Below are 27,163 nucleotides of genomic sequence, written 5' to 3'. Positions count from 1 at the left end.
CAGTTGACTCTTCTTGGAAAGTGGCAACAAGTCGTTATCAGGTAAGCTATAATGACTACTAGCCGGAAAAATACTTCTTTATTTATTGACACTCTAAAGAAACAAATCTCTGAAAGTAGATGCCATGCAAGATGCAAACATCAGCCAAACCATCAATCCTGTTTCAACCAGGTTGACAGGTCTTTAGCTGACAGCTACTAACAAATACTTCATAATCCAATCACATAAATTAACTTTTCGAAAATAAGTCTTTTTAGGAAATGTGGCAGATTGAATACTTTTAGCCAGATGGATAGGACTATACATTTAGCTGACTGCAAAACATCTAATGACTTTTTGCAACTAATGATCAGTCGATAAAGTCACTTTTGCAGAATTAGACCCAAGTTGCTCAAAACTCCAACTCACAGTACTCTCAAAAGCAGTTTCATATGCGTGCAGGTAAAAATGTATAATTTGCATAGTAGCAACTGCATGCTAGAAATGTCATTGTAGCTTTCTGAAACGATCAACAACAATGCTGATGGCAGAAAAGGAAACAATGGAAAATGACTGGATTAGAACTGAACTGTTCTGTCAGGAAGTGAAAAGTCACTTCATCGTTCCCAGTATGGGTGACAACACTTTAAGAAGGATGCTGATAAACTGGAAGACTGGCCCTGCCATCTGTCTGCCCCCACACTACCATCCCCATGCCACCTCCCAAAAGAAGCCGCAACACATCAGAGTTATCTGAGACATGAAAAACAGGTCAAAAGATTTCAGATTATACATACTACTGTTTCTCAAACTTTCTGAAAGGACAAACGTTTTGTTTTGAAGCCGCATTTGCTTCATGTGGCTTAAATTACCAAGAATTTAAGGAAAGATAAAAGAACACGTTGAAACTGTAAATTTCATAGATTTGTATACATATGCATATATCTATTTTTCTGCATTGGTTTATTCCTTCCACGACTTGCTTCATTACACACCTTACTAAAGCAGTGTGATGGTGTTTAAGCATCCCTGTGAGCCCCAACAGTGTCAGAACTGAACACAGGAAAATGCCAATGATACTTATCACAGAAAATTCATTAGATAAGGATCCATTATTGCTAGCATGCAGTAAGGGTTGATGATACTAGTAGGCTGTCAGCTACAGCTAAAAAAAGGCAGGAATGGAAAGCAGCATTACTTTTATTTTTATTAAATCAAGAGAAATATAGTTATTGCTTGATGTGCCAACAGAGGTCATGATTTTCTTGAAAAGACAAAGAAATCACAAGAAGGAATTTCTGGTCTCGTAATAAGGGATCTTATTTTTGAAGTGAACTAATCTCATACCTAACTGAACTGAGACAGATCTCAAAACCAGACACATTTCAGTAACATGTCTATACAGATTTGCTATACTGGTTTATTAATACTGATTCAAAATCTATATAGTATATTTACAAGTCAGACAAATCAGCAATAGTATTGCTGTCTCAGATAACCACTCCAGCTTGAATGAACAGCAGCCCCTCTTCTTCTTCTTCATCTTCCTCTTCCGGTCTTCTTCATCTTTGTCTTTTTTGTCTTCTTCTTCTGCTGCTTACCACTGGAGTTACTCATATTAACCAACTTTTCTACTTAACCACTAGTAATTTCCTTTTCTATTTTATGATGGCCTGATTCTCAAAACCAAGCAAATTCTGTAATAATTATTCTCAAATTCTATTTTAAATATTCTTGTACTTTGACTATTACTGCCTTTATTTCAGATGTGGTGAACTCCCTGTACACTAGAAAGCCTGAAAAAGCTTTTCCAAATTTTTTTCATTACACTATCACCTAGTAGAATTAAAGAATATCCTCCACTCAACTTTTTTTTTTTTTTACAGAGTCAAGGTGCATGAATATAAGAATGGACTCTATGCTTTCACACATATAATGCACCTGTTCTGCCTTCCCAAAGGATTTACAAAAGCTTATGAAGATATCACACATCAGGTCCTAAAACTCAGCACTGATGACTGACACCAGGCCTGAAAGAATATTTATTTCAGGTCTCTTAATGCAAGAGTCAGACTTCAAAGCCTCATTTTTTAAAAATTATAATTTTTATTTTATTTTATACCTGCATTAATTTCTTCACTGCCCTCCCCACTTTCCATTTTACAATGCTGAGTTTTACTTTGAGCTATCCAGGACATGAATGCACAAATAACATCATTCTGCCTGTACCCTACACATCCCTAACAAGCCACAATACTTTCTCGGTTGCCGCAAGTCTGAACACCCCACATTTCACGTTCCAAATGTTACTCAGACAACTGCAGGAAACAGACAGTGCTTGGTACATGGAAAACAGATTCTGGAATAAAGCTGGGTAACAGTCCAGGTTTCAAATCTAGAATCGCATGATTAAGTGTCCATATAAAGTCATAGGCAAAGCTTTGGTTTTATTAAGCCATTTCACGATCATGTTATCATCATAATGTTATACTCATCTTTCAGACTAAATAACCATATATGTTGCAAGAAAAAGAACAAGTACTCCAGGCATTTTGTTGATGAAAAAAATTACAGAGCGCCAGGTTCCCAAATCAATTCACATACAACACTTCAAAATGCAGCACAGATATTTAAAGAACCAGAAACCGCCTCAAATGTTACTGAGAGCAAAAATACTTCCCAAACTCATGAATATTTGGAAGTAACACAGTAATCAAAAAAGTAGAAAAAGAGGAAAAGGAAGGATGAAAAAAAAAGGGAATGAATGAAGATAGGATTCCTCATTTAGATTTCCCAAGAAAATTTCTCAAGATGGAAAAAAACCCCAAAACAACAAAACAATAAAGCCAAGGAAAGACCCAGGATGTTTTTTCAACATGAGACAAGATTTAAAACTGTTCATTTCATTCTCCCGTCACTCCTCCATATTTTACTTACAAAAAACTCCTGTAATTCGTTATTCCAGTTTGAACATATCTCATCCACCTAAAAAAGAGTTAAGTTCTGAGTTACCAGAAACAAAGGGTTCAAACTCAGAACTTAACTTTCATGGATGAAATAATCATTTTCCCAGTTTACCAGAAATGTCCCCTTCTGGACTCATTGAACGCAAAGCTGTGTTTTTAGGGCTCCTTAGGTTTGAATTGTACGTCTTAGTTAACAAGTATGGATTAAAGCCTGTTAATTTTGGAGAAAAAATTAAGGAAAAGAAATTATCTACTGAGGAACTAAATAACCAAGGTATTTTTGTTTGGTTGTTTTTCTACTATTTTTACAATGTGGACATTCATAATGTGTAATGAAATATTGTGAATATAAATAAAAGCCAGTCACAAATACACACAAACTACTATGTGCTGTACATCCAGAAAAAAAGTGGAATGATCTGAAAGCAGCAGAAATGCAAGGAGGCCAAGCGTATTAGTGTGAGGGCAAAAAGAATGGTGTGACACACCTCACTGCAGCATTTCTGGAAGCATCTCTCTTCCCCTTTCACTTCCCGTGACACTATCAGCAGAAACTCTGACTGCTGAGCCCGGCCACAGCTGTACTGGGAACCTATACTGACAAGCTGAAATAACCAATCAAAGCAAAACACAAAAAGAAACCTTTGTAAAGCTGAAGCACATACCGTTATCCAAACTGTACAAGTAACAGATGAGCTCAAACATTCAGGTAACACTTATTTGCCACTAGAACAGGTTGCCATCAAGCTAAAACTTTCATTTCAACGTAAAACTTACTGAGGCAGTTGCAAAGCCCTTTTTAATTTAAATGGAAGTTAGAGAGTTACTGATAAGAAGACAGAAAACGCCCCATATAACTGTGTTGTAGCCAGCTACTCTGAAAAACAAGCTGAGTTTGGTGCATTTTTTTCCTGTCATACATTGACAAGTAGAGAAAGTAACATGGATATAAGACTGGAAGGTGTTATGAAAAGCAATATATAAAGCCTGAGTATTAAAGAGCTTCATTATTTTTCCAAATACTGATAAAATACAGCTAAGGAAACATAAGAAGTCAACAAGAAGAAAAAACGTTGAATGGTTTAGATTAGTTTTAGAAGGAGTAATTTACAGAAGATCCAAGAAAATAACTGGAGTGTAAAAATTGGCTTTTTCCCACAAAAATCACTAGCAAGAACACCGGCTAAACGTATAATAATTTAAAGAAGGTTTAATAATTTGAAGTTCAACCTCAGCTGAATTTCTCAACATCTTATTACAAATAGTAACATATGGCAACTCCTAGCCCATTTAAATTAAAGCACAGCTTGTCAGTACACTTTAGACAAGTTAAAACTTCAGTGTGAAGAGTTGGACAACAATTGCCTATTCTGAGTAAACTGGAGATTATGACAGATGAGAAGGCCCATGAATAGTACCTATATATATCCTGCTATTGTATGTGAATAATTTTGAAGACAGCATTTAAATACAATCCTCCTCATACAGTAAACATACTTACAACTGCATTATGGTGTCAAGAGTCAAGTTACATTAATCACTAAAATTTACATGACCAACACTGCTGCTGTCTAAAGCCTTTCTATTTATCCACTTTGTAGTCTACAGTTTTTTATTCTGCTGTGCTGCCAAAACACTTTTTTTTTTTTCCTCTGATTGCATGAAGAGGCAACAATTAAAGCTAAAAATCCTCTACAAAATAACCCACAAAAGTAGGGCATCATAATTTTTGGTAATAGATTTTGGACTGGGACTAATACATAATTGTACTGTTCTAGCAGAGCTTTCAAATGTGTTCTCTGGAAAAGGGCGCCACACCTGCATAAGTGCACCAACAGTTCAGCGCCTTCCACTGCTATTTAATAACCATATACAATCATATTTAATGATAAAATTTTGAAATGCTAAGTGTATAAATCCATTTTTTTCAAACCAACCACTTCTACATGTTATATGTGGCTCAGCGCGCCAGGACTCTCAATCTATAAGAATATCACTCCTCTGAAAAAGCTGATGATTCCATCTTTTTTCACATACCAAACATGGTGGGTGCCACCCAAGGACTGCTCCTGAAAGAAAGCATGCTGCTGAGCGACATGGGCTTAGAAAAAATTACAGAAATGCTACAGTGTTTGAAGGTATTAACAATAAAACTGTTTATGCACAATATTCTAATCCCATTTCAAGTGAATGATGTCTGCTACAAGCAGGTCTGCTGTACAGAGGAGGGAATGGCCTAGTGTGAGGTAATGACATGTTAAGTATTATGAAATCATACAGCTGCTGTGTTTATCTGCTTCAAACTATGTGCTGAAAAATGTGCAACATGGGAGAGGGAGGAAGTAGGGAGACAGCTGGATGAAACAAAGATGTAATGTCCAAGAAAACCACTAGATTCTTCCAGTTCTAAAAGAGATTATAATAGGTCTCTCAGCAGTTGCACTGTAAAAGCAGTATTACTCCCAAATACAATATCCCCGAAGGGTTTATAAGGATAGGTAAAAGATATGGTGTCATTTAATCTGCTAAAAAGTAAAGGAGGTCTATTTGTAGTAAAAGCTAGTTTCTCCTGACAAAGAAGAGTATTGAAAAACCTTTTTCCATGCACTGGCCAAAAAACAGTCATGTATTATGTGAGAGTTTTTTTCAGGGACTTAACATTTAGCTTGTGGCATAGCAAACAGACCTAGTAATACTTGAAGCAGAGTAATGAAGCATAAAAAGCTTGCTCTGTGCCTGTTTTGTCCATTTGCTCATGGCTATCTCCATGTCACTGGTACCTTACACATTTTATCAAATACAAACAAAATGTTCCCTTTTACCTTGGTGTCATGGACATTTTTTAAATGTTGCTTTGTTGTGCTATTAGAGAGAGACTCCACAGGATAATGGGCTTGTGCTTATTTCATTTTCTTCTATTGTAAGTACAGGCACTGAAAAAGGTGCTAGCAGATGAATACTTGTGTTTCAGAGTTAAAAGATTTAATTGCCCCAAGGCAGTTTAAATACTCTGCTGGATTCGGAATGTGAAGGGTGAAGCAGCTGTACAGTTAATTTCTTACTTACGGAGACTATCAAAGATAACAGATCTTGTGATTTTACAGTGTGTTCTTGAATGGACACACCAAGCTATTTTTATGCACTGCAAATAACAAAAACATTCACACAGCTCACAGCTTTCAAACTTCACATCCACACAGGTTAAAGTTCACCCTCTTTTGTGTATCAGGTTTTTTATCAGAAGAACCACTCTTTGGGCCTGGAAAACATTTATCTCCCAAACTCATCGCTTTTACCCAGAGCTCTTCATATCTAACCTACCATTCATATAAACTTGTATTAGTTAATTCTGGTTCATTCACCCTTGAACTGCTCATATGTAGACACTGAAGAATTGTATTTCAGACATGTTGCAGATGTTTTTATATAAAGTCAGCAAAATTTACCTCCTGGAAAGCTACAGTATTTTGTTTTATGATAAATGCAAACACCAATATCATGTTTTAACTTAGTCATGTATGTTTATCCAAATTCTGAAAATAACTGAATCAAAAAAAAGACGCATGGAATTTAATTTATATTCCTCTTTCACAAAGATACTTCATCTTTTTTTTTTTTTTTTTTTTTTTTTTTCAGAAGACTACAAGACTGTGTTAAATTTATTCCATATGGATTTTTTACCTGTTCAAATTTCCAGCCATCGGACATTGTGGAAACCATTTGAGTGAGTTCCTCTTCCTGACACTGCAGCACTCTGTATACATGTTTGACTGGCACCTTCAAGAAGAAACAGAAGATGCTCAATAGGGCAGGGTATTAATTGTTTGTTAACTTGTCCGAAGTTGCCCTTACTCTCTAGAAATGGTAAGCAACCGCACTTTGAATGAATCCAGAGCAATGAACAATTAGGAGCATTTTAGCTGAGACCTATAGTAAATGCTATCAGAGCAACCCTGCAATCTGACAACCTGGCTTCAAGAGAAATTTATCAATAACAATATAACTTTGGAATATCTCCCTGAAGACTCAGTTACCAGGGAAGCCTGAGTAGCAGAGTTAAAAAACAAACTTTATCATACTCACTTTCATGGAGAATATGAGCTGCTATGAGAAGAGGCAACCTTCTCAATCAAAGAGCATTACAAATAAAGAAAGTACTTTGCTACAAAAACATATGACAAGGGCGAGATACAGACAGCATCTGTATGTGTGCCACATAAACATACTATATAAACAGCAGTTATACCATAGTTAGGCAACCTCATCATATTCAAAGCATTTAAAAGTCAATGAGAAAGCTACAAAAGCTGTTCTCTAACATAACTATTTCCAGAAATGATATTATGACAAATTCTACTATTACTGGACATTTTGGAACAATTACTTAGAATGTTTTCAGTTTTTGAATGAGATCTGTGAACTTTGTAAGTGGACTGGCAGGAGCCAGCAATTAAGGATATTAATCTTTGTGTACTGGTGGTTCCAGATCACCCAGTGATGGAGGCCAGCCATTCAGTATCTTACTGGGGAAATCAGGAGTTACATAAAAAAACAAGTGGAACCCACTCACTACTTGTCATAGGACAAATAATCAAAAGCACATGAGAAAACAGCCTCACCTGTGAGATTTTGCTGTCTCTTTCTCTTATTTTGTCCTTTACCAGTTTTATTAGAGATGTGATATTGTAGAATTCAGCCTCTTCCAGTACACCTAGTATGAAAACATTTTTCGGGAAGACAGCGTAACTAAAGACTCCCAGCCAAAATCACCAACAGTTCATAAGATTATGCTCTCAACAGCTAGAGAAAATTAGTTATTTCTTCCCTATGATAGGATAGTTCACCACCCTAATGATTCTGGCTCCTTTCAGGTACATGTAATTCAATGTTTGGCTCATTCTAAAAAATCATCCTAAAAATAACCCAAAGAAAACAGATGCCATTTTCATATAAAATGAGGCAAGAAACAAAAAAATGCACACAGATACCGTTCCATAGCAGACTGATAAGACCACCATACCTCAGGCCCTGCCTCGGGCTAGAAGGCAGAAGAGAAACTTAAATAATCCTACTGAAAATCTCTGCAAGCTGCTAGCAAGCAGAAAATCTTTCTACCTGTCATTTGAGATCTTAGAGTCTGAAACAAAAGCTTAAAGATACATACTGCTTCTATTCACATGTTCAAGGCCTACCTGTTCTCCACATACAATATGCTTAACAGTGCACATGGAAATTATATTTCATACTATTTCCTCCTCGTATTGATAAATTGTATTTCTCTTTGTTAAGTTTCTTCAATATGCTGTCAATACAGTTTTATTACTATGTGTTTTAAAACAGTCGTCCTCCATTATGGTAAAATTGATATAAACTGGGAACAAGGAAGGAGAAGCTGAGGGCAGAATGCAGTCTTTAAAAGCATATTCCACACATGCCAGAACTTCACTTTTAGCTTGTTTTACATCTTCTAAACCTTGTTTCCTAGGCAGCATTCTTTTGCTTAAAGAGGATTAAACCTAAATATTTCACATTCACACAGGAAAGATACAAGGTTACACAATTAAAAGGCATCTCTCCTCTTGATGAATACTCATGTTGCAACTGAGAATGGGGGTTGTGAAATCAGGAATCATACTCAAAATGCTCAAATAACCCCATAGACTATAACTGCATGATACCTGTCAGTTTTGTTTGAAACAGATAGAAATGCTACATTGGTTAAGGTTTGCCACCTTGTTCTAAGTTAGTTTTGGTGACTCAGAAGAAGTGAAAATAATAAGCAAGGGGCAAGCAAACAAGGTATTTAGAAATGTCTTACCTTCCTCAGCTAGGTCCTTGTTAATAACCAGTTTCCCGTGTCTGAGATAGTTCAGCACTGGCCCAAAGTAGGTTGGGTCTCTGTCTATTAAATAGGCACCTGTTTCATCCTAGATTGGAAAACAAACAAACACAAACCAAACAAACAACCCAAAACAAAGAGAGAACACCAAAGACCAAACCAAACAAACCAAAAAGCTCTACAATGATTTGAACATCCAAGTGGGAACTACAAGCTAATATTCATCTTACGAGCGAGCAGGTATTCAAAAGCAGCCACATCCCTGAAAGCTGGATTTATTAAAGACAATAAAAGGAATTAAACAATATAACTGTCATGGTATCAGACTGATCAACCAAATCATCCAATACAAAACTTCTCTTATCTGATCAATCCTCCCAACCCTTTATCAATGATTAACAATATAGTTAGAATGAAAGGTCTAAGCAGTAAGTGAGAACACTGAAACTTAAGGTTAAAAATGGCACTTAAAACCCGGAAATTTTATTTGGGAGCCTGAAGAGTCAGAACAAAGGCTACATTATAGTGAGCTTCAAATACAAGTTTTTCCTTTTCTTTTTTTTTTTCTTTTTTCCTTTTTTTTTTTTTTTTTAATTAAAGGCAAACAAACCAAATTATTTTTAACCTCAACACTTTGCTCTAAAAACATTTGCTTTTGTCTTAGCTCAGATGTACAAATACTCAGAGGGTACTGAGAACTGCTGTGTACCAAGCAAGGGTTGTACATGCATCTTCTAAAAAAAAAACGTGAAGATACAATTCCTACCTATCTCATGCAGACAAGTGAAGGACTAGATGAATAGATCAAACTAATGCTCAGTTTATCAAACAGACTACAGTGTTTTGTGAATTGCAAAACACCTCAAGAAATGCACCTGCAGAGCTGATATTCTTGACAAAGAGAGAAAGGAGCAAAATTGATAATTCCTATGTTACTTAAAATCTATGTGTAAACCCCTGCAATCAAGACAGTACTGCCACACTTTGTGCTGGCTGGAGGTCTAAGGAAGATTCATAGAAAGATTTCTAACTGATCCACTGCTTCTTTCTACTATCAAGTGGATTACTGACTGTATTAATCCATTAGTGCACAAGGTTTTGGTGCAATGGATATCCTACAGATATATACTGGAGAGACATGGCAGCATCTCAAATACTTTTTTACTTCTTCTTATTTTTTAATATCCTAGTAGTTTATGGGAGATACTAAAAAAATCATTACCAATCATCCCAGCTAAATGTGGATCATACTCCCTCAAAACCATAGGTACTAGCAATAATTGCTCTTCCACATGAAAGAAATTCTACTGATCCAATCCTCTGCATTTGAACATTCATGCTTATATAGAAAGGTTTGATTACTGAATTGTGATACCTGGAAGTTCTCTCTATTAACAGCAGGTAGAGTTTCTAAAATGTTTCACTGGAAAAAAACCACAGCGGATGTATTTTCAGGTACACAGATTTAGTTTCTGAATAACTGCACTTGTCTAACCAGGATTGGTAGAATGTAGAAAGACCACAGCCTGAACTACAAAAGCCATAAACCATTTCTATAATTACAATTCAACGTTTTACACAGCTAGACAGTGTCATTTCAGAAGAAGGGAAGGATTGCATAATTTTGTATAAAATTAACTATTCAAGAAAATGCTAACATATTAAAACGTGCTACCAGTTAACCTACACTCAGACCAGGCAATGCTTGATCAAGTCTAATCACAATTTCTTCTGATCATGGTTTCAAGCAGCAGGACTATGTATCAAAACCGGTAGATAGCTGAAGTAGTAAAGCTTTAATATTTCATCTATAAATACATTTACATTACCAAAACACTTCAGGAATGTACAATCTACACATACAACCCAAAGAAATTAAAATAGCTGGCAAGTGTATGAATTATAAGCTGAAAAGTATTATTTAGTAAAGGAGAAGAAACCAGTGGAGTTGTAAAGGAAGATCCAAAACAGATAAAAAGAAATGCTCTTTTAAAGAAAAAAACCAACGTACTTGGTCATCATCTGACCTGCATTAAGAAACACAGGGCTTACAAAACGGGAAGTCTTCCCAGTCAAGACTACCTATAATCTTCTTTATTAGTAATTTTTTATACTGTAGTGTTTTCTCACATCACCTTCTGAAGCAATACTGGTCATCAGCTCTACACCACTACAGAGACAAAGAGGTGGGTCACAGCAGCAAAGTGATTAAAAGCTCTAAATGAAATCTTAAGTAACAATGGCTACTCCACTCCTTGTACAAAAGGCCTGTGGGGTTTTTTTTTTTTTTTTTGTTTGTTTGTTTGTTTTAAGGCCTACATTATCTGAAATTGTTTTTTCTGAGTTGACTTCTATATACTAAGCAAGCCTCCAACAAAACCACAAAGGGAAGAAGCTATGTCAAGCTTTCTTTTTCAACTTCCACCTAATGAGAGGTCATACATGAAAAAAATACCATCTCAGTAGTGTCATAGTTTACTCTGTGAAGCCTTTCAGACAACAAGGTGTCTTAAAAAAAAATAAAAAAAAGGCACATAAAAGTCCTATAATTTTTGTTGCAATCAATTTTTTGTTTGTTTTTACATTAGTAAATATCAACAGTTAAAGAACTCTGACTAAATTCTAACAGTGTGCAACCCAAATTCTGTTAACAGGACTCACTTGAGCATCTAAATCCCTTGCAAAAGTTTCTTACCCAGATTACAGACACAGAAAATATGCATTAATTAACATTAAGAGGAGGATGTGTGTCTTGAACATTGATTGACCTGACAACTCAGATAGGCTACACACTAGCACCAGGACCTGAAGAGCCAGAAGATGAACCAATCAGTAAAGAATATTGTAACCATATGCAAATAATGCAAAGGCAAGTGAGGCAAAAAATTTACTTCCTCAGCATCTTCCCATAGAAAATGCCTTATCACTCCTCCTTTTGAGTGAGCTGCCTGAATATCCTTCGACGTATGCTAAGCACTTCATGTTGAAATCACTAAGAAAAGCCGATTACACCAGATCTCTAAGGATATTTATGCAAACAGAAATCCAGTATAAGCTGACACAGAAGTGTAGTCATCTGCTCTACCTAGAACTCTAAAAATACAGGTCATAAGTCTTTCAGAATATTATCAGGACTGTTTTCATACACATGTACATAAAAACACACTGTATTAGCACATGTAATTCACATTTTGACACTTTTAATATAAACAGTTTTACTGTAAGATAAAATATATAATTGCAAAAGTGATCCAATTTGATTTGGACAATTTAAAGAGGTAGCTAGTTTGCATGTATGTAACTAGCTTGAGGCTTGATAGCTTAAGTATTAATAGACTGATGCCCCAGCTATGCAATTTCCTCTGCTAACTAGCAAATTGTTTTTCTACAAGCCTTGAACAAGTTTGAATCTTCACTAACACAACTAGTGTAAGTACTTTGAAGCCATTTCCCAAACTTCAGGTGAATACCACAAATGTTAGACAAACTTATATTCTACTAAGGTTTCGAAGTTCTCTCTCTTTTAGATGTATTTTTTACAAACAGGTGTTAATGTTTACCAGAACAGCAGCAGAAATTTAAGTTTCTTCTCTATTCAGTTTAGTCACATCACCCCACACTTAGAGGTGTTTCCTGCAAATGCTGACATTCTTCATAAGAAAACTCAAAACAAACGCATGTTGTCTTTGTGCATCCAACCCTAAACTGCTAGTTAATCACATGACTGTATCTTTACCCAGTTCTACTTTTGCATTGCATTCTTCTCTCCAGAGATTTTTCTTCATTGTCTTTAAGTTCTGGGCCTTTTTCATGCATGCTTATGAGGACACCATTTAGAAGACAGCATTGCCCACATATAGTGAAGATTGTATTTGTTTATTACCACTCTCTCACACTAATGTTTAGTTCAAGTTAAAAATACCATGCAATTTTAGAGGAAACCTAGTAACTTGTTCTTAAATTTTCAATCACCTGGTTCAGCACACCAATGAAAAGTCAGTGTAGCTCAAAATTACATTCCTTTGAAAAATACTGACCAAAGCCATTAAATGATCATGTATTCCAGGTGCAAACTTTTTCACTTCAATCTTTATAGAGACTGAGGCTCAAAGGAATCATATTGAACACTTACCCTGATCTTAGTTTAAAACACACAAAGAACTCAATTTATTTACAGTGAAATTTAACCTTTAGAAAGTAGTAGTGAAACCTAATCATTCCAATAAATAATTACTGTCACTGATAATATTATGAACTTTCTTGCAAGGACATCTAGAGTTTGTCACTTTGGTAGCTGGATTTCACACCACCTTTGCTAGACTGAACAGGATTCACTATTAGATTTCTTGTTTCCATGTATGTACTTCTGGACAGAGAAGTCAGTCCATAAACTTCTTGCCAAAAAAGTTTTGGTCTTTAAAACTTTTCACCAAATCATATTTCACCTTGTGACTAGTCACTGCCCTGCTGTGACCTTGAATTGTGGATGCTAGAATCCAGTACAGGATTCCAGCAGGACTCAAAAGGTGGACCAAATACATAGACCTCCCCCATCCCATTTAACAATCTCCCCAAGAATTGCATTAAAACACTAGCTGAAATGTCATAAATTTACTTCCAATTAATTATCTTCATTGGGATCAATACTGGATCTGGATACACTCAAGTCATACCACCTAGCTCTTGGCTCAAGGCTGTATGCTCTAATGTGAATATTTTTTTAAATGACATAATTTACATATTCTGAGCTCTGATAAAGGCAGCAATATGCAGAGAAATAAAGCAATATTTGGTACTAATTCTGGATTTATAAATAATTGTTTCCCCTATCATCTGTGCTTTTTAAATATTGAACTAGTGAATTTTTCACAAACTGTGTGGCCTAAAAACTTTGAGTGTCTGCAGACTAGCAGTACTTAGCAAAACTACATCAGTAACACAACCCACCTGACAAGTCAGAAATTTCATGGCCAAATGAAGTGTATCTGTTACTTCTTAGAATAATGACTACAATTTAGATATTTCTTAATGCTGACAGTCATGGTTACACTACCAGGAAGACTGATTTTTCTAAAGCACTCAGTGCTTTCATGCTTCTTTTTTTGACAGATTCTATGCCAACATTAGAAAGGCATTAAAAATCAAGCATGAATACTACTGCCAAACCTTATTAAGAAAGATTGACAATTTCCTTCTTAGGGGAAAGTTAAAAGAATGCTAGAACAGTTTGCAAAAGAAAAACCGGTATATGGTTAAAATAGGAAGATGCTGAAACAGGGAAATATATGCAAATTATTAACAGTAATGAAGTAAAAGCATTAAATTAGGTAAATGATGAAAAGGTGAGCAAGGCTCTGCCTGTCTATTTTTATGTATTCACCTCTAAACCAAGATTTAAATACTATGGAAAACAAACCCTATTCTGAGCAGTAAATATGACCACTACTGCTCATTCATTTGCTGAAATGATTCTCAAACAGTTTTAAATACAAAATTGTGAGTGACATTGTGAAACATACTAAATTCAGAGAGTCAATGTGACTATCTCATTCCATTCAACACTAGTTTGGCCACAATGTGTACCAAAGGTTAATCTTTCTTCTACTCTGAGTGGAAACAGCTGACAGCAAGAGATAGGCTGCCCTGTCCTTTTCAACATTAGTTGAACTAAAGGCAGTTTAAAGGCCGATACGCTACCTTTCTCAAAGCCTCTGAGTTCTTTACAGTAGCAAGCATTAAGGAAATCACAGATTCACATAATATCCTGAGTTGGAAGGGACCCACAAGGATCAAGTCCAACTTCTGGCCCTGCACAGCACAGCCCCTACAATCCCACCATGTGCCTGAGCTCTGTCAAGCCCATGGCTTGGGGCCATAACCAATTCACTGGGAAACCTGTTCCAGTGTTCAGCCAACCTCTGTGGAAAGAACCTTTTCCTCATATCCAGCATAAACCTGCCCTGACACAGCTCCATGCTGTTCCCTTGGATCCTGTCACTGATAACACAGAACAGAGATTCATAGTGCCCCTCATGAGGAAGATGCAGACAGCGATGAGCCTTCCCTTGGCCTCCTCTTCTCCAGCAGAAGAAGCCAAGTGACCTCAGCTACTTCACATATGACTTCCCCTTCAGAAACTTTGTTGCTTGTTTAGAGGCTCTCTAAGAGCCTTAGATCCTTTTGGTACTGTGGTACTCAAAACTGACTACAGGACTCAAAGTGAGGCCACACCCCAAAACAGAGCAGAAGGCAGTGCTTTATCTTTTAATAAAGAAACCTTAAAGGAATGCTTTCCTACTCTCTCCCAAAGACAGCTGACCTATCAGCAAGCCACCTACATTTTAAATTTTTTTTTGATAGGTTAGTTTAAGCTCTCCATAAAAACCTCAGCCAAAACCAAAGACAACAACCAAATTCCCACACCACCACACTTCAACTTTTTTTCTTTCCAACTCAGGAATATTATGCTCTGTTCCCTATCTTAAGGGTTCAAATATCCTTTCTGGAAGGTATGCCTGAAAAAATGATGAATTCTACTAACCTCACTGAAAAAAAATTTCAAAATTTATATATAATAAGCAACTCCTTATTTTCAGCCTGTTGGTTATAGGGTTATAAGTTATTCCTTTCTTTTCCCTAACTGTACTGAAAAACTTTTTTGTCTGTGATGCTCCAAAATCTCTTTCAATGCCAGCACTATATACTTCATAACCATTACTACATACCACACCACAATAAAATCTTAATAACTTTTTTCCCCGATGAAAAATGAGTCAGAGTGAATACCAAAATATTCACCCAGAACTTGCAATCTGTGCAGAACATGCAACATTTTTGTCCAACTATTGCTAAAAAGACAGAACGCTACGTCTAACTGATGGATTTTTATCAAAAGTACTTTACTCTGCTTCTTGTAATTGAACAAGAGAATGACCGTGCAGAAATAACACAATGTCAGTGCACATAGGTATTTCATTAAAACGCTAAAACTATACCCCGTCAGAAAACATTAAAAAAAATTTACACACACGTACAAACGATACTGCGCTCTCTGCTGTATTTACGAGCATTTTTGTTATTCGCGAACCCAACTGCTTCGCACGACATCACTCATGAGCAACACTCTCCAGAAAGAATCCCTCCGCGGCAGAAGAGTCGTTCCTGCCGCCCCTCACCGCGGCGCCGGGCCCCGCGTTTCCATTAAGCCGGTGGCCGCCTAGGCAGGCGTCACAGCGGGACCGGGCTCCAGCCGCAGCGCAGCCTCAGCGCGGCAGGCGGGGGGGAGCGGGGAGCGGGCGCGGCGGGACCCGCGCTCACCTTGTCCGAGTCCAGGTCGGGGTCGGCCTGGCAGAGGCGGAAGAGGAAGGACTTAGGATCCCTGCAGAGCGTCTGTCGAGTCGTCAGGAAGCAGGTGCCCCCCACGTTCAGCCGGACCCACTTGCCGGGCCCCGCGCTGGGCAGCGGCGCCGAGCTACACCGACGGCAGGGCCCGCCCGCGCCCAGGCCGCCAGCCGGGGACAGCGGGAAGTCACAGTGGTTCTCCGCCGCCATCCTCACCACCGCCGGAAGGCGCCGCCTCGGCTGCCGGGCCCCCGGCGCACCGCCCACCGGAAGCGGCGGCTGGAACAAGGCCCTGCCCCTTCTCGCCCGGCGCCCGAGCGGCTCCGGCCGGGAGCCCCGGGAGCACCACTCACGTCTGCGACAGGGCCGCCGCCGGGCCGGAGGCCGCGGGCCCGTCTCGTGTGCCCCATGCCCCCCGCCCCACGGCGGAAGGAAGAGGCGGAGGCCGCGGAGAACCCTACATGCCTTTATTACAGACTACCAAGCACAAGTGAAATCCGTCATCCAGTCACTAACTATACATCTACAGCACAGAGATCTGTCGAGAGGTGAATAAACAGTCATTAAATTATGAGATATGATTAAATCATCGACCAATAGAAAATTTATATAATAAAGCCAGAAAAAAAGGTGTAAAATATAGTTTACAATAATTATTCACATTCAAGGCTGTACATCAATACATACAACACCATGGCCCCGAACATGAATTCAATCCAAATAATTCATATATTAGAATTTAAATAACACAGACTGAACTAGAGGCCGACAAGAGCCAGCAAATAACCTTACAAGAATAAAAATACAAAAGTGTGTATCTTGTATCATTGCATTATTTGCTTCTGTTTTCACGAGTTCTTGGAGGAGGGGAGAGTGTTGTGTGGTTTGTTGAGGGTGGTCAGGGGTTTTGTTTGTTTGGGGGGGGCTTTTCCTTTTTTTTTTTTTTTTTCTTTTTTCTGTACATCACAGTTACAGCTACAAACCAGGTAGAGCATATTGCACACGTAACTGACTGCCATCAACCTGAAAAGAGCACACAACTATCAAAACTGATTACGGTTCCTGGTTCCCATTTCTTCTCTTTTGTCAGATATAGTGATTTTCAGTTCTGCTACCATTTTGAACATTCACCACATCAAGTCAGTTAGTACATGGCCATGGGACACTTTGTCAAATGGCAATCATCTACATTCATGGCCCAGCTGACAGACAGATTTCTCTCTTGACCAGGGACAGGACTCGAGGAAATGGCAGGAAGCTGAGTCATGGGAGGTTTGTGCTAGGTGTCAGGGAAAGGTTTTTCACCCAGAGTGGCTGAACACTGGAACAGGCTCCCCAGGAAGTGGTCACACCAAGCCTGCCTGAGTTCAAGCAGGTGTCTGGCATAGGTGGGATTGCTGGGGAGTCCTGCGCAGGGTCAGGAGTTGGACTTGATGACCTTAATAGGACTTTTCCAACTCAGCATATTCTCTTTATTCTAAAACCAGGCTATTGCATGCTTAAGAACCTCTCCAACTGTTTGTTGCATAACAGTAATTTCTTCCATGAAAGAGGGAACATTCTGAAATTATCAGTCATAAATGAAAACATGCCATTTTGGTTCACAGAACTACTTGTCTATAAGCTCACTTGATCAACTGATGGACAATCTACATAATGAGGCTTTGCAGGAGTACTTCTGTTTGATTCATAAAATATTTCCATGAAGTATTATAGGCATTCAGCAAAATTTCAGATAAAAATACCACACCTATTTGTGCAATTTACTAGTAGAAAGAAAGATCAGAATCCAGCCAGAGGCCACATCTTTAGGCAACTATTAATGCACAAGTTCTCTTCTCAGCAAGGTGTTGAAATCATTTTGTCCACAGGCCAGCTGAAGTAATTGTCTTGACTTTACTAAATCATCCAAAAGAAAACATACATGTGGGAGATTCTCATAATTCTTCAAAGTTCCCATCACAAAATATAATTGTATCAAGCACATTAAATTAAGCATCTTGAACTTTGAAAGCTGATTAGAATCATCACATCTTTGTTTCAATCCACAGTTCTTTTCAGACCTATATATAGCAGATACTTCACAATTAAATCATGTCAGAAGGAAAAAAGCAGAGCACAGTACTGAGAGTCTGATCTTTTCAGCACCTAAGTGCCTAGCAAATGGAATCGTAATAGGCAATATCAGTTTGCTAACAATGCCTCAACACTACATCGGAAGTAACTCTTTCTTAATACAAAACCTTTACAAAATCGGACTTTAAGGCAAATGGTAACAAACTAATTTCTCAGCTTGTTAAAGCAGTCTTAAACTTCCTGTGACTGGGCAGTAGTACTTCAGCCTTTCTTAAGCTCCACACCACAGAAAAAGATGGAATAAATACCTTTCTGAAGTTCAAGTACCAAGCAAAGCAACATGACATTATTGACCAGAGTCTTCATAAATGATTGGCAATTGTCCAAATTGTGAGAGATGAATCAACAGATTTGGTTTTCAGTAGGTCTGCAGTAAGGAGTAGTCTTAAGAAGAGTCTTCAAGTACCTCTTTTTTTCTGCTTTGAAAACCTTGGATTAAAAGCAAAAAACATCACCTAGCCTATGTGCAGCTCTGAAGAACCTTCCTTCCACATTTTATTTCATAAACCACCATGAACCACAGGAGTGATCTTCAGGACTAAGAGATTAATCTACTCCACATCAGCGATAAGCATTTAAAAGGGGTACCTGCTCTTTGTAGTATGCAGTACCTGTCAACACACTTAAGTGGACAAACTGGTAAAACACACTTGAATCCACAACTGCTTTGTGATGCCTCACTCTATATTCTTGCCACCTTTCAAACCCACCGATCCTACATATAGTCCAAGAAATAGAAATACCTCTCCCAGGAAAGTTCTAATTCCTTCCCAAAAAAACAGTAGCTAAGTGAGACTGGATTAGGAATATTGAAGTTCTAAGTGGAGTGATGCCTGTAAGAGATGCTCACAGTTTTCCAATAACAATATTCTCAATTTAAAAAAAAGGACACCTAGCATGCAGACATCAACCTTCCAGATACCTTCTTGGCAGCTTACTGCTACCAACATCTCGCTGGCTGAAAGCTTTTGGTATGCAGGATGAAAGACTACTGAGAGATTTTCAAGGTGTGAAAAAATGTAATTAATTAGCTATGGTAAAATGACTAAAAATCTAAATATTACCAAAACCATGTTTAAGCACTCCCAGATTTCTACCTAGTTAACATGCCAGTGGAGGTCATTTTGCCAGTCATTTTATGGGAGGTCAAGTTTTGTCACACTGAACAGCAGTGGCACTGTGAATCTCCATCACTGCCAAGCTCGCCTGTATAAAGCTGGGAATACATCTGTCTAGATCTCTATGCTAGAGACTAAATCCAAAAGTGATAGGGTTGCCCACAGCGGACACAACATATGGCCAGAACCTGACAGCTGGAGAACAAATGGATAGCACTGCAACAGACTTCTCATCTTGTTAGAATGGCACATACAGCTTACTACAGACGCAGATCAAAGGTGCACTGTGCTATTCAAATTTGAGTGACAAGGACTGTACTTTGTATGTGATGAAATTTCTCATGATGCAGAGGGAACACTTCTCTGTCTTCCTCAGCCATTTACAGGATCCCCTCTCTCCCTTAACACTAGGTGCAGTAAGCCAGAGATTTGCTCCTCTCAGGTTTTTGTACGTGGGGGGATACGGAAGACTACAGGAATGCAGCAGCTCCAAAAGAAAAGGCAACTGCACTGCCACTTTTAAAGACTGGAAAAGCTGAACTGCTGAACTGCTATCAGTTCAACCACATGACACAATTTTTAAGAGATCAATAACAAATCTCCTTTGCCCTGTACAAGAAAATATTCGACATTCACGTTATTTTCTGCAAAATCTGATAAGCCATTGTTTTTAAAATACTGCTTCTAGAAAACAGTAGTCCATGAGTTTTTTCAACATTGTAGAGAAACCTTTCTTTGGTGGAAGGAAAAGCACATCGTACTATGACAACTCAAAATGCAAAGTAATAGTATGTGTAGTGAGTGAATAAATAGGTGTGATGTTTATTCTGCTTTTAAAACAAGGAAGGAATGCCTTTGTCCAGACCTAGGTCATTCCCCTCTGCTAGGTTTATGAACACAGGCATGTTGAAAATACCACTGGAGAAGGGTTTTTTTAGCACACAGGAAGTTGTGTCTTTGTAACATGACAAGAAATGTTTGACCACAAAAAATAGCCATAATTTGAAGAGACTAAAGGAGATAGATATGAAAAATATTTTTGTTCTACAGATATGCTTTAAGTACCATATATTTTCCCCTTTGTATCAATATTTGCCTTTAATTTTCTCACCAGATTACTTTATTATCTATATTACAAATCCTTGTATTTTTCCCAGAGTTCCTGAATGTTTGGCCAAGGACCAAAAATAAACTGACATCTCATTACACAATGAGACAAAAAAAAAGTCAAGTAATCAACTGTACAGAGTTTTCACACTTCCTTCTCTACCCAAGTAAATAGGCTGGCCCCACTAAAATGCACAACACATGCACATCCTGGAAAGAAAGCTTCTAGCCCTCATCTGCTGAAAAGGTAAAAAACTATTTACTATTTCAATAGTACCCTTTTCACTCCCATACTAACTAGTTTCTCTTTTAGTTAGCATTAGTTAAAAGCATGCTGGTAAGTTTATTGTCCCTTGATTAAACACACATATGACTTATATTAAAATTTAAACTTAATGTTTAAAATGCTTCAGAAGCCAACAGTTCAACTTTAGAAATTTCAGTGCTATGTTCAGCATTTTACTCCCTCAAAAGCTTTATCATTGGAGCCTGTCTGCCAGACAAATACATCTGATTCATTCACATAATTACTGAAGTACCACACAAATCCTGCAACCAGAAATATGTTAGGAATTATACAAGGGTGCAGTTGACCTGGCTACAAATGCCATACACCAATAAGCTAGGGGACTGTGAGGAAAGGAAGAGAAAACAAAGAGGTGGTACTTAGGAGAGGCATATAAAAGCTCCCTGATGAAACACAGTTTAATGATAATCTGAGAGTCACAGAAAACTCCAGCCCCATAAAATGCAAGGCTGGTACATGATTCAGCATGTGTGCGTGTGGATTGGTTTTAATTCATCTTAAGTGAAGCTGGTAATGCAAGGTCTATCCACTAGTCTGCAGCAGAAAAGGAACTGAAGTGCACAAAAGCAAGATCTTCACTGCAATGATATGCACGTGGAAGCCTCAACAGAAGCACAAAAAGCGAGCAAAGCAACCCTGAATTCCATTAGGTTTTTGCTTTTCTTCCTTTTTTTTCCTTCTTAAAATAAAAACAACAAAAACAAAAATAAGAAACCAACCAACCAACCAACCAAAAAACCCCACACAAACAAACAAAAAACCCAAAAAAAACCAAAAAAAACCCCCAACCCCCCCCCAAAAAACAACAAAAAAACCCCCCACCCCAAAACAACAACAACACCCAAACAAAAAAGAAGAAAACAAAAACAACAAAAAACCCCCACCAAAAACAAAACCCCAGAACAAAACCCCAAAACAAAAAAAACCCAAGGAACATTTCAGACGTATGCTTTCCCTTGAGATGGTAATAGGTGGGTTGAAAAGATTCCTCTGATCGGCTGCACACGGAGTTCTAGCAGCAAGTAGGGAAACTGGGAAATTTTGGATGAGCTTTACTATTTTGCAGCATTCTGGTGGTATCTGTGCCGCCAAACTTCATGAATCTTTTTGCACCATTTATGAGCATTCCCACTTGGGTCCATCAGGTAATATGTCCTGTTTGGCTATAAGTGAACAACATTTTAATGATTACTCCAAACATAGTTTAACCAAAAAGCAGTAGTAATTCTGCACCTACCAATAAAATAATTATTCAGAATTAGTTCATTAACTTTCTGAAAATTCAATTCAATTACAGCTATAAAACATTGTATATTACTGATTAACCATATGTCTGGCACCTGAATATTTTTAAGCAGTCAATGGACAATATATTATACACCTCCCATGATTCACTACATACAAAGAGGGCTAAATTTTAGAAGTCCTTTAGAATGTCCTTCAAGGCACAAAATCCACTTAAGAGTTTATTCAAACCCTTATAATAAAAATACAGTTGCATTTTTGTGATAAATGTGTATGTCAGAGTGAGGTTTTTTTGTCTTATTATTATTTGATTTTGTTTGGGGGTATGGATTTTGTGCTTTTTTGGTTGGTTGACTTTGTTCAGGTTTTTGTTTACTATTGTTTTAAATTAGGACTATGAAATTTTCTATCTAAGCAATTATACTTTCTCCAGAAAAATCTTTTTGATAACTTACAGAAATTGCCCAAGTACCTCAGAGCAATTTACAAAGAAATTCAGAAAAGAAACTTACTGTGTGAACAAAAAATGTCTTAAAATTCTTGGCTTCTGGACGCAACTCTAAAGACCATGGAATTTCTCCTTTTAGAACTTTGTTGACAGGATCCACATAATACAGGTGGGGCCCTTCTGTAAGCAGCAGTTGACGCCGACGTGCAAACAATCCCTAAGAAGAAAAGTAGGAGCAGCAATGCAAAAAAGAAAAAACCCATGAGGGAATTAAAAATTTACACGTCTCTGAACAGAATAACAGAGGCAGGATAACACCAGCTCAGTGCTAGGATGGTATATTTGGGTTTTGGGGGCGGCGGGGGGTGTGTGTGTGTGTGTGTCTCTTTAATTTTACTTTACCTATTTGACCTCACTCCTTTTTTATGGTGTTGCAGTGCATTTCTACTACATGGCAAAACACAAATACTATTTTAGGAAAGCATCTTCAACTTCTAGCAAAACATAAAACACCTAGTGGTACAGAGTGAAGCAGAATCTATTTCTCAAAGAAATCAATAGCCATGATTTTGTAGAAAAGACTACTAAGAAGCAGGAAGTAACTTAGACAAAAGAGAACCTTCTTCCCTCTAAAGCTGAGGCAGTCTATCCTTGCTTAACCGCAAACTGCTTTAGTTAACACTCAAAGCTGTTTTAATGCCACTTCTGCCTCTTTCAGGATAAAGGCACAAAGTCAGATCCAGGGAAAAAAACACAGTTGAGAACAACATGGGCTGGTATTTGGGGTTTTTTTGTATTTTTGGCTCAAACCACATTCAGACATGCATCAAAAAAGTGTTTATCAGAATCTATCAGATAGGAAGGAGGAGGATGAGCAAATGCTCATTTCCTACAATCTCAAAATGAAAGCATCAATAGCAGATTTACTTAGAAATCAAGAACACATCACTGAACCAAGGAAAAAAAAACCAACCTACTCACAACAAAACACTGAATTTTTAAAAATAGTTTGTTTATAGGTGACAAATCGTTTAAACAAGGAAGCTTTAAAACAGGCTGCTTATCTATGCTGCAACTGTGCAAAAATTTGACAGCTCAATCTCGTTACAGAAAATTAAGAAAAACCCTTACCTTTCTTTTGTCCACTGGACCCATTTTTAGGATTAAGTTATTCTCTACAAACTGATGCCTTAGAAAAAGAAAAATAACTATTACTCCAGAAGTATTTCTTTCACAGAAACAGCTATAATGATCAAGCAGTTATTCATGTCACTCTCTAGCATGTACTTTTCCATGAGAGTCCTGAACAACTTTAGTTCATGAGTTTTGGACTCTTCCTTAGCCCAGACCAGAGAGTTTTTTCTAAAATTTGACAGGTGGTAAAAAGCACAATTAAACAAAAAAATCCAAACAAAAAAACCAGAAGAACAACAACAACAAAACCACCCAACCAAACAAAATAAAAAATGAAAAAAAAACCCCAAAAAACCCCCCAAAACCCCCACAACAACAAACCAAAACTCAAACCCAAGAAATTAACAAAACAGCAAAAAATAAACAAGAAAAGCCCAAACCAACCAACCAACCAACCAACCAACCCCTAACACCACCCCCCCCCCCCCAACTAATAACAACAACAAAAATTTACACATGAGAGACTTCTCTAAAGAGTGAAAAGAAATGCTATTACATAGTCTGGAGGTATTTTGGTTAGAAATACACAGAATATTATCATGCAAAAAATTCCAACAACTTATGGTATCTGTAAAAAAGGAGGAACCTTTTCTAGGACTGTAGAGCGAAGACTCTGCAGCACTAGATAGTGTCATTCTGCCTATCTTATAAACACATACATATCATCCTCTAGACCTTGTAAATTTTAGAAATATAATATTAGGGTTTTGCTGCTATTGCTTTAAAAATAGAAGCCAAGAAAAATCTAGTTGTTAATTGTTTACTTGAAAATACAAAGACTGACAAATATTAATTTGAATCAAAATCACTTATTTTTCAGGATTCTTTATTGCTGTGCAAGTTATTTAGCAACATTCAAAGATCCTACCAAGGATTTCCACCAGCTTGTTTTGCCAGAAGTAACCTCTTTTCATCTTCAGAAAACTGTAAATCCAGCTCAAAGGAATTGTTGTCCAGATCATGAATATACTGTTCAATATTTCCTCCTGATGTCTGTGGTGTACTTGTCTCTGCAGCAGACAGTGAATGGGAAGAGGCAGAACTAGAAACTTGCATGCAACCGAACTGACTCAGGAGATTGTCATACTAAAGGAGGAAACAAAATGAAGTAATTAAATGTCTTTTGTTAAAAAGCTTATTTTGCACTAAACTGTGGGTTTTAATTTAAGCATGCTTTAGTTTATTTTGCTTTTGGGCAAAACCCAAGTCTACTCCCTCTAGATCAGCAGGCATTTATGCAAAAAAGTATGACTGATTAAAAGCAAGCCAGCCTTGTTTTTTCACAATACTTGCTTTATCAGAAAGCAAATGCTGATTTAAGTAAAAATCTAACCAGCAATTTTTATTAGAGTCTTAATAATTAAGATCTTAATTGAAACATAACTAATCAGTAGTTCCATTAAAATATTTACATTAATATTTATATTATTATTCAGTAATTATGCTATAATGGAAGTCTCAGGCAGCATCAGAACTGAATGTAGTAGACAAACATACATTTCCGTAACAGTCTTCATCATCCTCTGACATAGCAGGTAAATACGCTGTAAGTTTAGGGGGTGTCTGAAGATGCAGGTTCTCCCACACAATGGATTCGAAGAAGGAGTGAGCCTTCAGAGGTCCATATCCTCCCATTTCTTCACAACCTAATCGGCTGGTAGCATCTAGAACCTAAGCAAATTAAAATGAAGTGAAGCTGCATTAAATAATGACAAAGGGCAAGCATTATTCACATTTGCAAAGCACCACATGAAAACGTAAAACCAGTTTGTTCTTCTGCCCTAAGCATACATATCTACAATATAAGGAGGTTGCTTATAATAAGAGTTGTTATTTGTGAGTATGTCTTGTCAACAACATTTTGTATTAGATCAGCTCACAAATCTAAGGACAGGAGCACTTCTTTAGGTCCACACAATTTTTTGGCTTTGCTTCTTTGCAAAGACTGAAACAAACATACAGAGAAGGCCTGACGAAGCACACCATACTTAAGTTCAGTCCACCACCACAATCTAGTGATGGAAAAAGCTCTGGAAACTATAGTTGTCAAACATCAACCTCTCAAGCACCTTAAGATGACAATTCTCAGGATACAACCAGGTTAATACAACCTGGACTTCACCATTCAGGAGACACTGGCTTGGCCATAGAACTGGTCTTGGACACAGGAACACACTGATAGGCCTTTTAGGTTGTATTTATCATCATCCACAAAGGTGTGTGTTTCCTCCTCTAACAGGATAGACTGTTGAACTTAAAAAAGCCTATAACACCCAAAATGTTCTCTGCAGATTCACTTGACTGTCATGACTATAATCTCACTGATGGAACAGAACTCCTTTTTCTTCCTACTTGTCAAACCTTCACAGGCACAGTAATTCTGAGGCTGATACTATTGAGACATGTTAAGTGCAAGGTAACTGCATGCTAAAATGCAAAGCAACTGGATTTATATTGTAATGAATATTGCAATTATAATTACAAATTTTTCTGCCTGTGATGTACAGAATGCTCTTTTCAACTAAATGATCCCTTATACAACTCAAAATGTACAGAATGCCCTTTTCAACTAAATGATCCCTTATACAACTCAAAAACAATTAATCTGAGAACTATGTAAGCCTAACTACTTGAATCTTAATTTCTGTTTGTAATGCACAGTATCTAGAATTGTTTGCTTCCATTTCACAGAAAGACATTCCTTGTCCATACTTGAAAATTCGGATTAAAAAAAAAAATAAGTCAAAGTGCTAATGTTGGGGATTAGATTTGTTCCTTTTTGTCTTAAAGAACTTTTCCCCATAAGTTACTGGATAACAAAGTACAGCTGTTTAATAACAAATGTTGATTTTCAAGACAGTCCCCTACACAGTTAATAATGATGTTAATATTAAAAGATTAGCAAGAATGCATAGAAACTTCCAGAAAAGAGAATTACATAAACTGAATGTTTCCAATGTCATCAAACCATTTAATGACAACTCAGTTTCAGTGCTACCTTTTCTTTCAAGAAGTTAGGCATTTAGGTATTTGGTCAGTTATAAAATTGACCAAGACAAAAGTACTACATTCAAGAAGAAAAGCACAAATATTTACCAACAGCTTTTCCACAAGGTCTTTTGCCTTGGGAAAAAATTTTTCAGGGAAGTCATATTCCAACTTTATTATCTTCTGGAATATAAGATATTCATTTCTGCAGAAGAGAAAAATATTAACTCTTGTTATTAGTTCTTCATGGTTCTTTCACCTTAACCTGAATAACCCAGAAAAACATTAAACAAGAGATCTAAAAGTTAAGTTACATTCCCATAAATCTTCCTAGGATGAAGGAGTACTATGATCCTGTAAGCACCAGATACTTGAGCAATAACACGAAAAGCTCAAATGACTCAACAGAAAGGTTGAGGATATGCCTTATCGACCTCTTCACATAGAGTTACATAGTTATCATCGTGGCACAAATTATATGTGAAATCTAAGCTT

General features: G+C 37.3%; 2 protein-coding genes across 6 annotated transcripts in view; both read right to left on the bottom strand.

The window, feature by feature from the left end:
• KCTD5 (potassium channel tetramerization domain containing 5) overlaps window positions 1-16,335 on the bottom strand; it is a 31,979-nt gene extending 15,644 nt beyond the window's left edge. The window contains exons 1-5 of one of the 2 annotated variants that reach the window (XM_040079534.2): window positions 16,102-16,335; window positions 8,764-8,872; window positions 7,565-7,656; window positions 6,627-6,722; window positions 3,434-3,550 (exon numbers count right to left, since the gene is read on the bottom strand). In XM_040079534.2, the coding sequence (XP_039935468.1) occupies window positions 3,434-3,550; window positions 6,627-6,722; window positions 7,565-7,656; window positions 8,764-8,872; window positions 16,102-16,335 (648 nt within the window). The remainder of the gene's footprint in view (window positions 1-3,433; window positions 3,551-6,626; window positions 6,723-7,564; window positions 7,657-8,763; window positions 8,873-16,101) is intronic. The other variant, XM_058422548.1, reaches the window with a different exon arrangement.
• A 236-nt stretch (window positions 16,336-16,571) lies between these two features.
• PDPK1 (3-phosphoinositide dependent protein kinase 1) overlaps window positions 16,572-27,163 on the bottom strand; it is a 32,183-nt gene continuing 21,591 nt past the window's right edge. For all 4 annotated transcript variants that reach the window (XM_040078916.2, XM_040078913.2, XM_040078914.2 and 1 more), the window contains exons 9-14: window positions 26,777-26,873; window positions 25,178-25,351; window positions 24,549-24,766; window positions 23,618-23,675; window positions 22,551-22,703; window positions 16,572-21,956 (exon numbers count right to left, since the gene is read on the bottom strand). In XM_040078916.2, the coding sequence (XP_039934850.1) occupies window positions 21,849-21,956; window positions 22,551-22,703; window positions 23,618-23,675; window positions 24,549-24,766; window positions 25,178-25,351; window positions 26,777-26,873 (808 nt within the window). In that variant the 3' untranslated portion in view covers window positions 16,572-21,848. The remainder of the gene's footprint in view (window positions 21,957-22,550; window positions 22,704-23,617; window positions 23,676-24,548; window positions 24,767-25,177; window positions 25,352-26,776; window positions 26,874-27,163) is intronic.

The sequence above is a fragment of the Hirundo rustica genome, chromosome 15, assembly GCF_015227805.2.
Source record: "Hirundo rustica isolate bHirRus1 chromosome 15, bHirRus1.pri.v3, whole genome shotgun sequence".
In the NCBI taxonomy this organism is placed as follows: Eukaryota; Metazoa; Chordata; class Aves; order Passeriformes; family Hirundinidae; genus Hirundo; species Hirundo rustica.
This window is presented reverse-complemented; position numbering and strand designations above follow the sequence as displayed.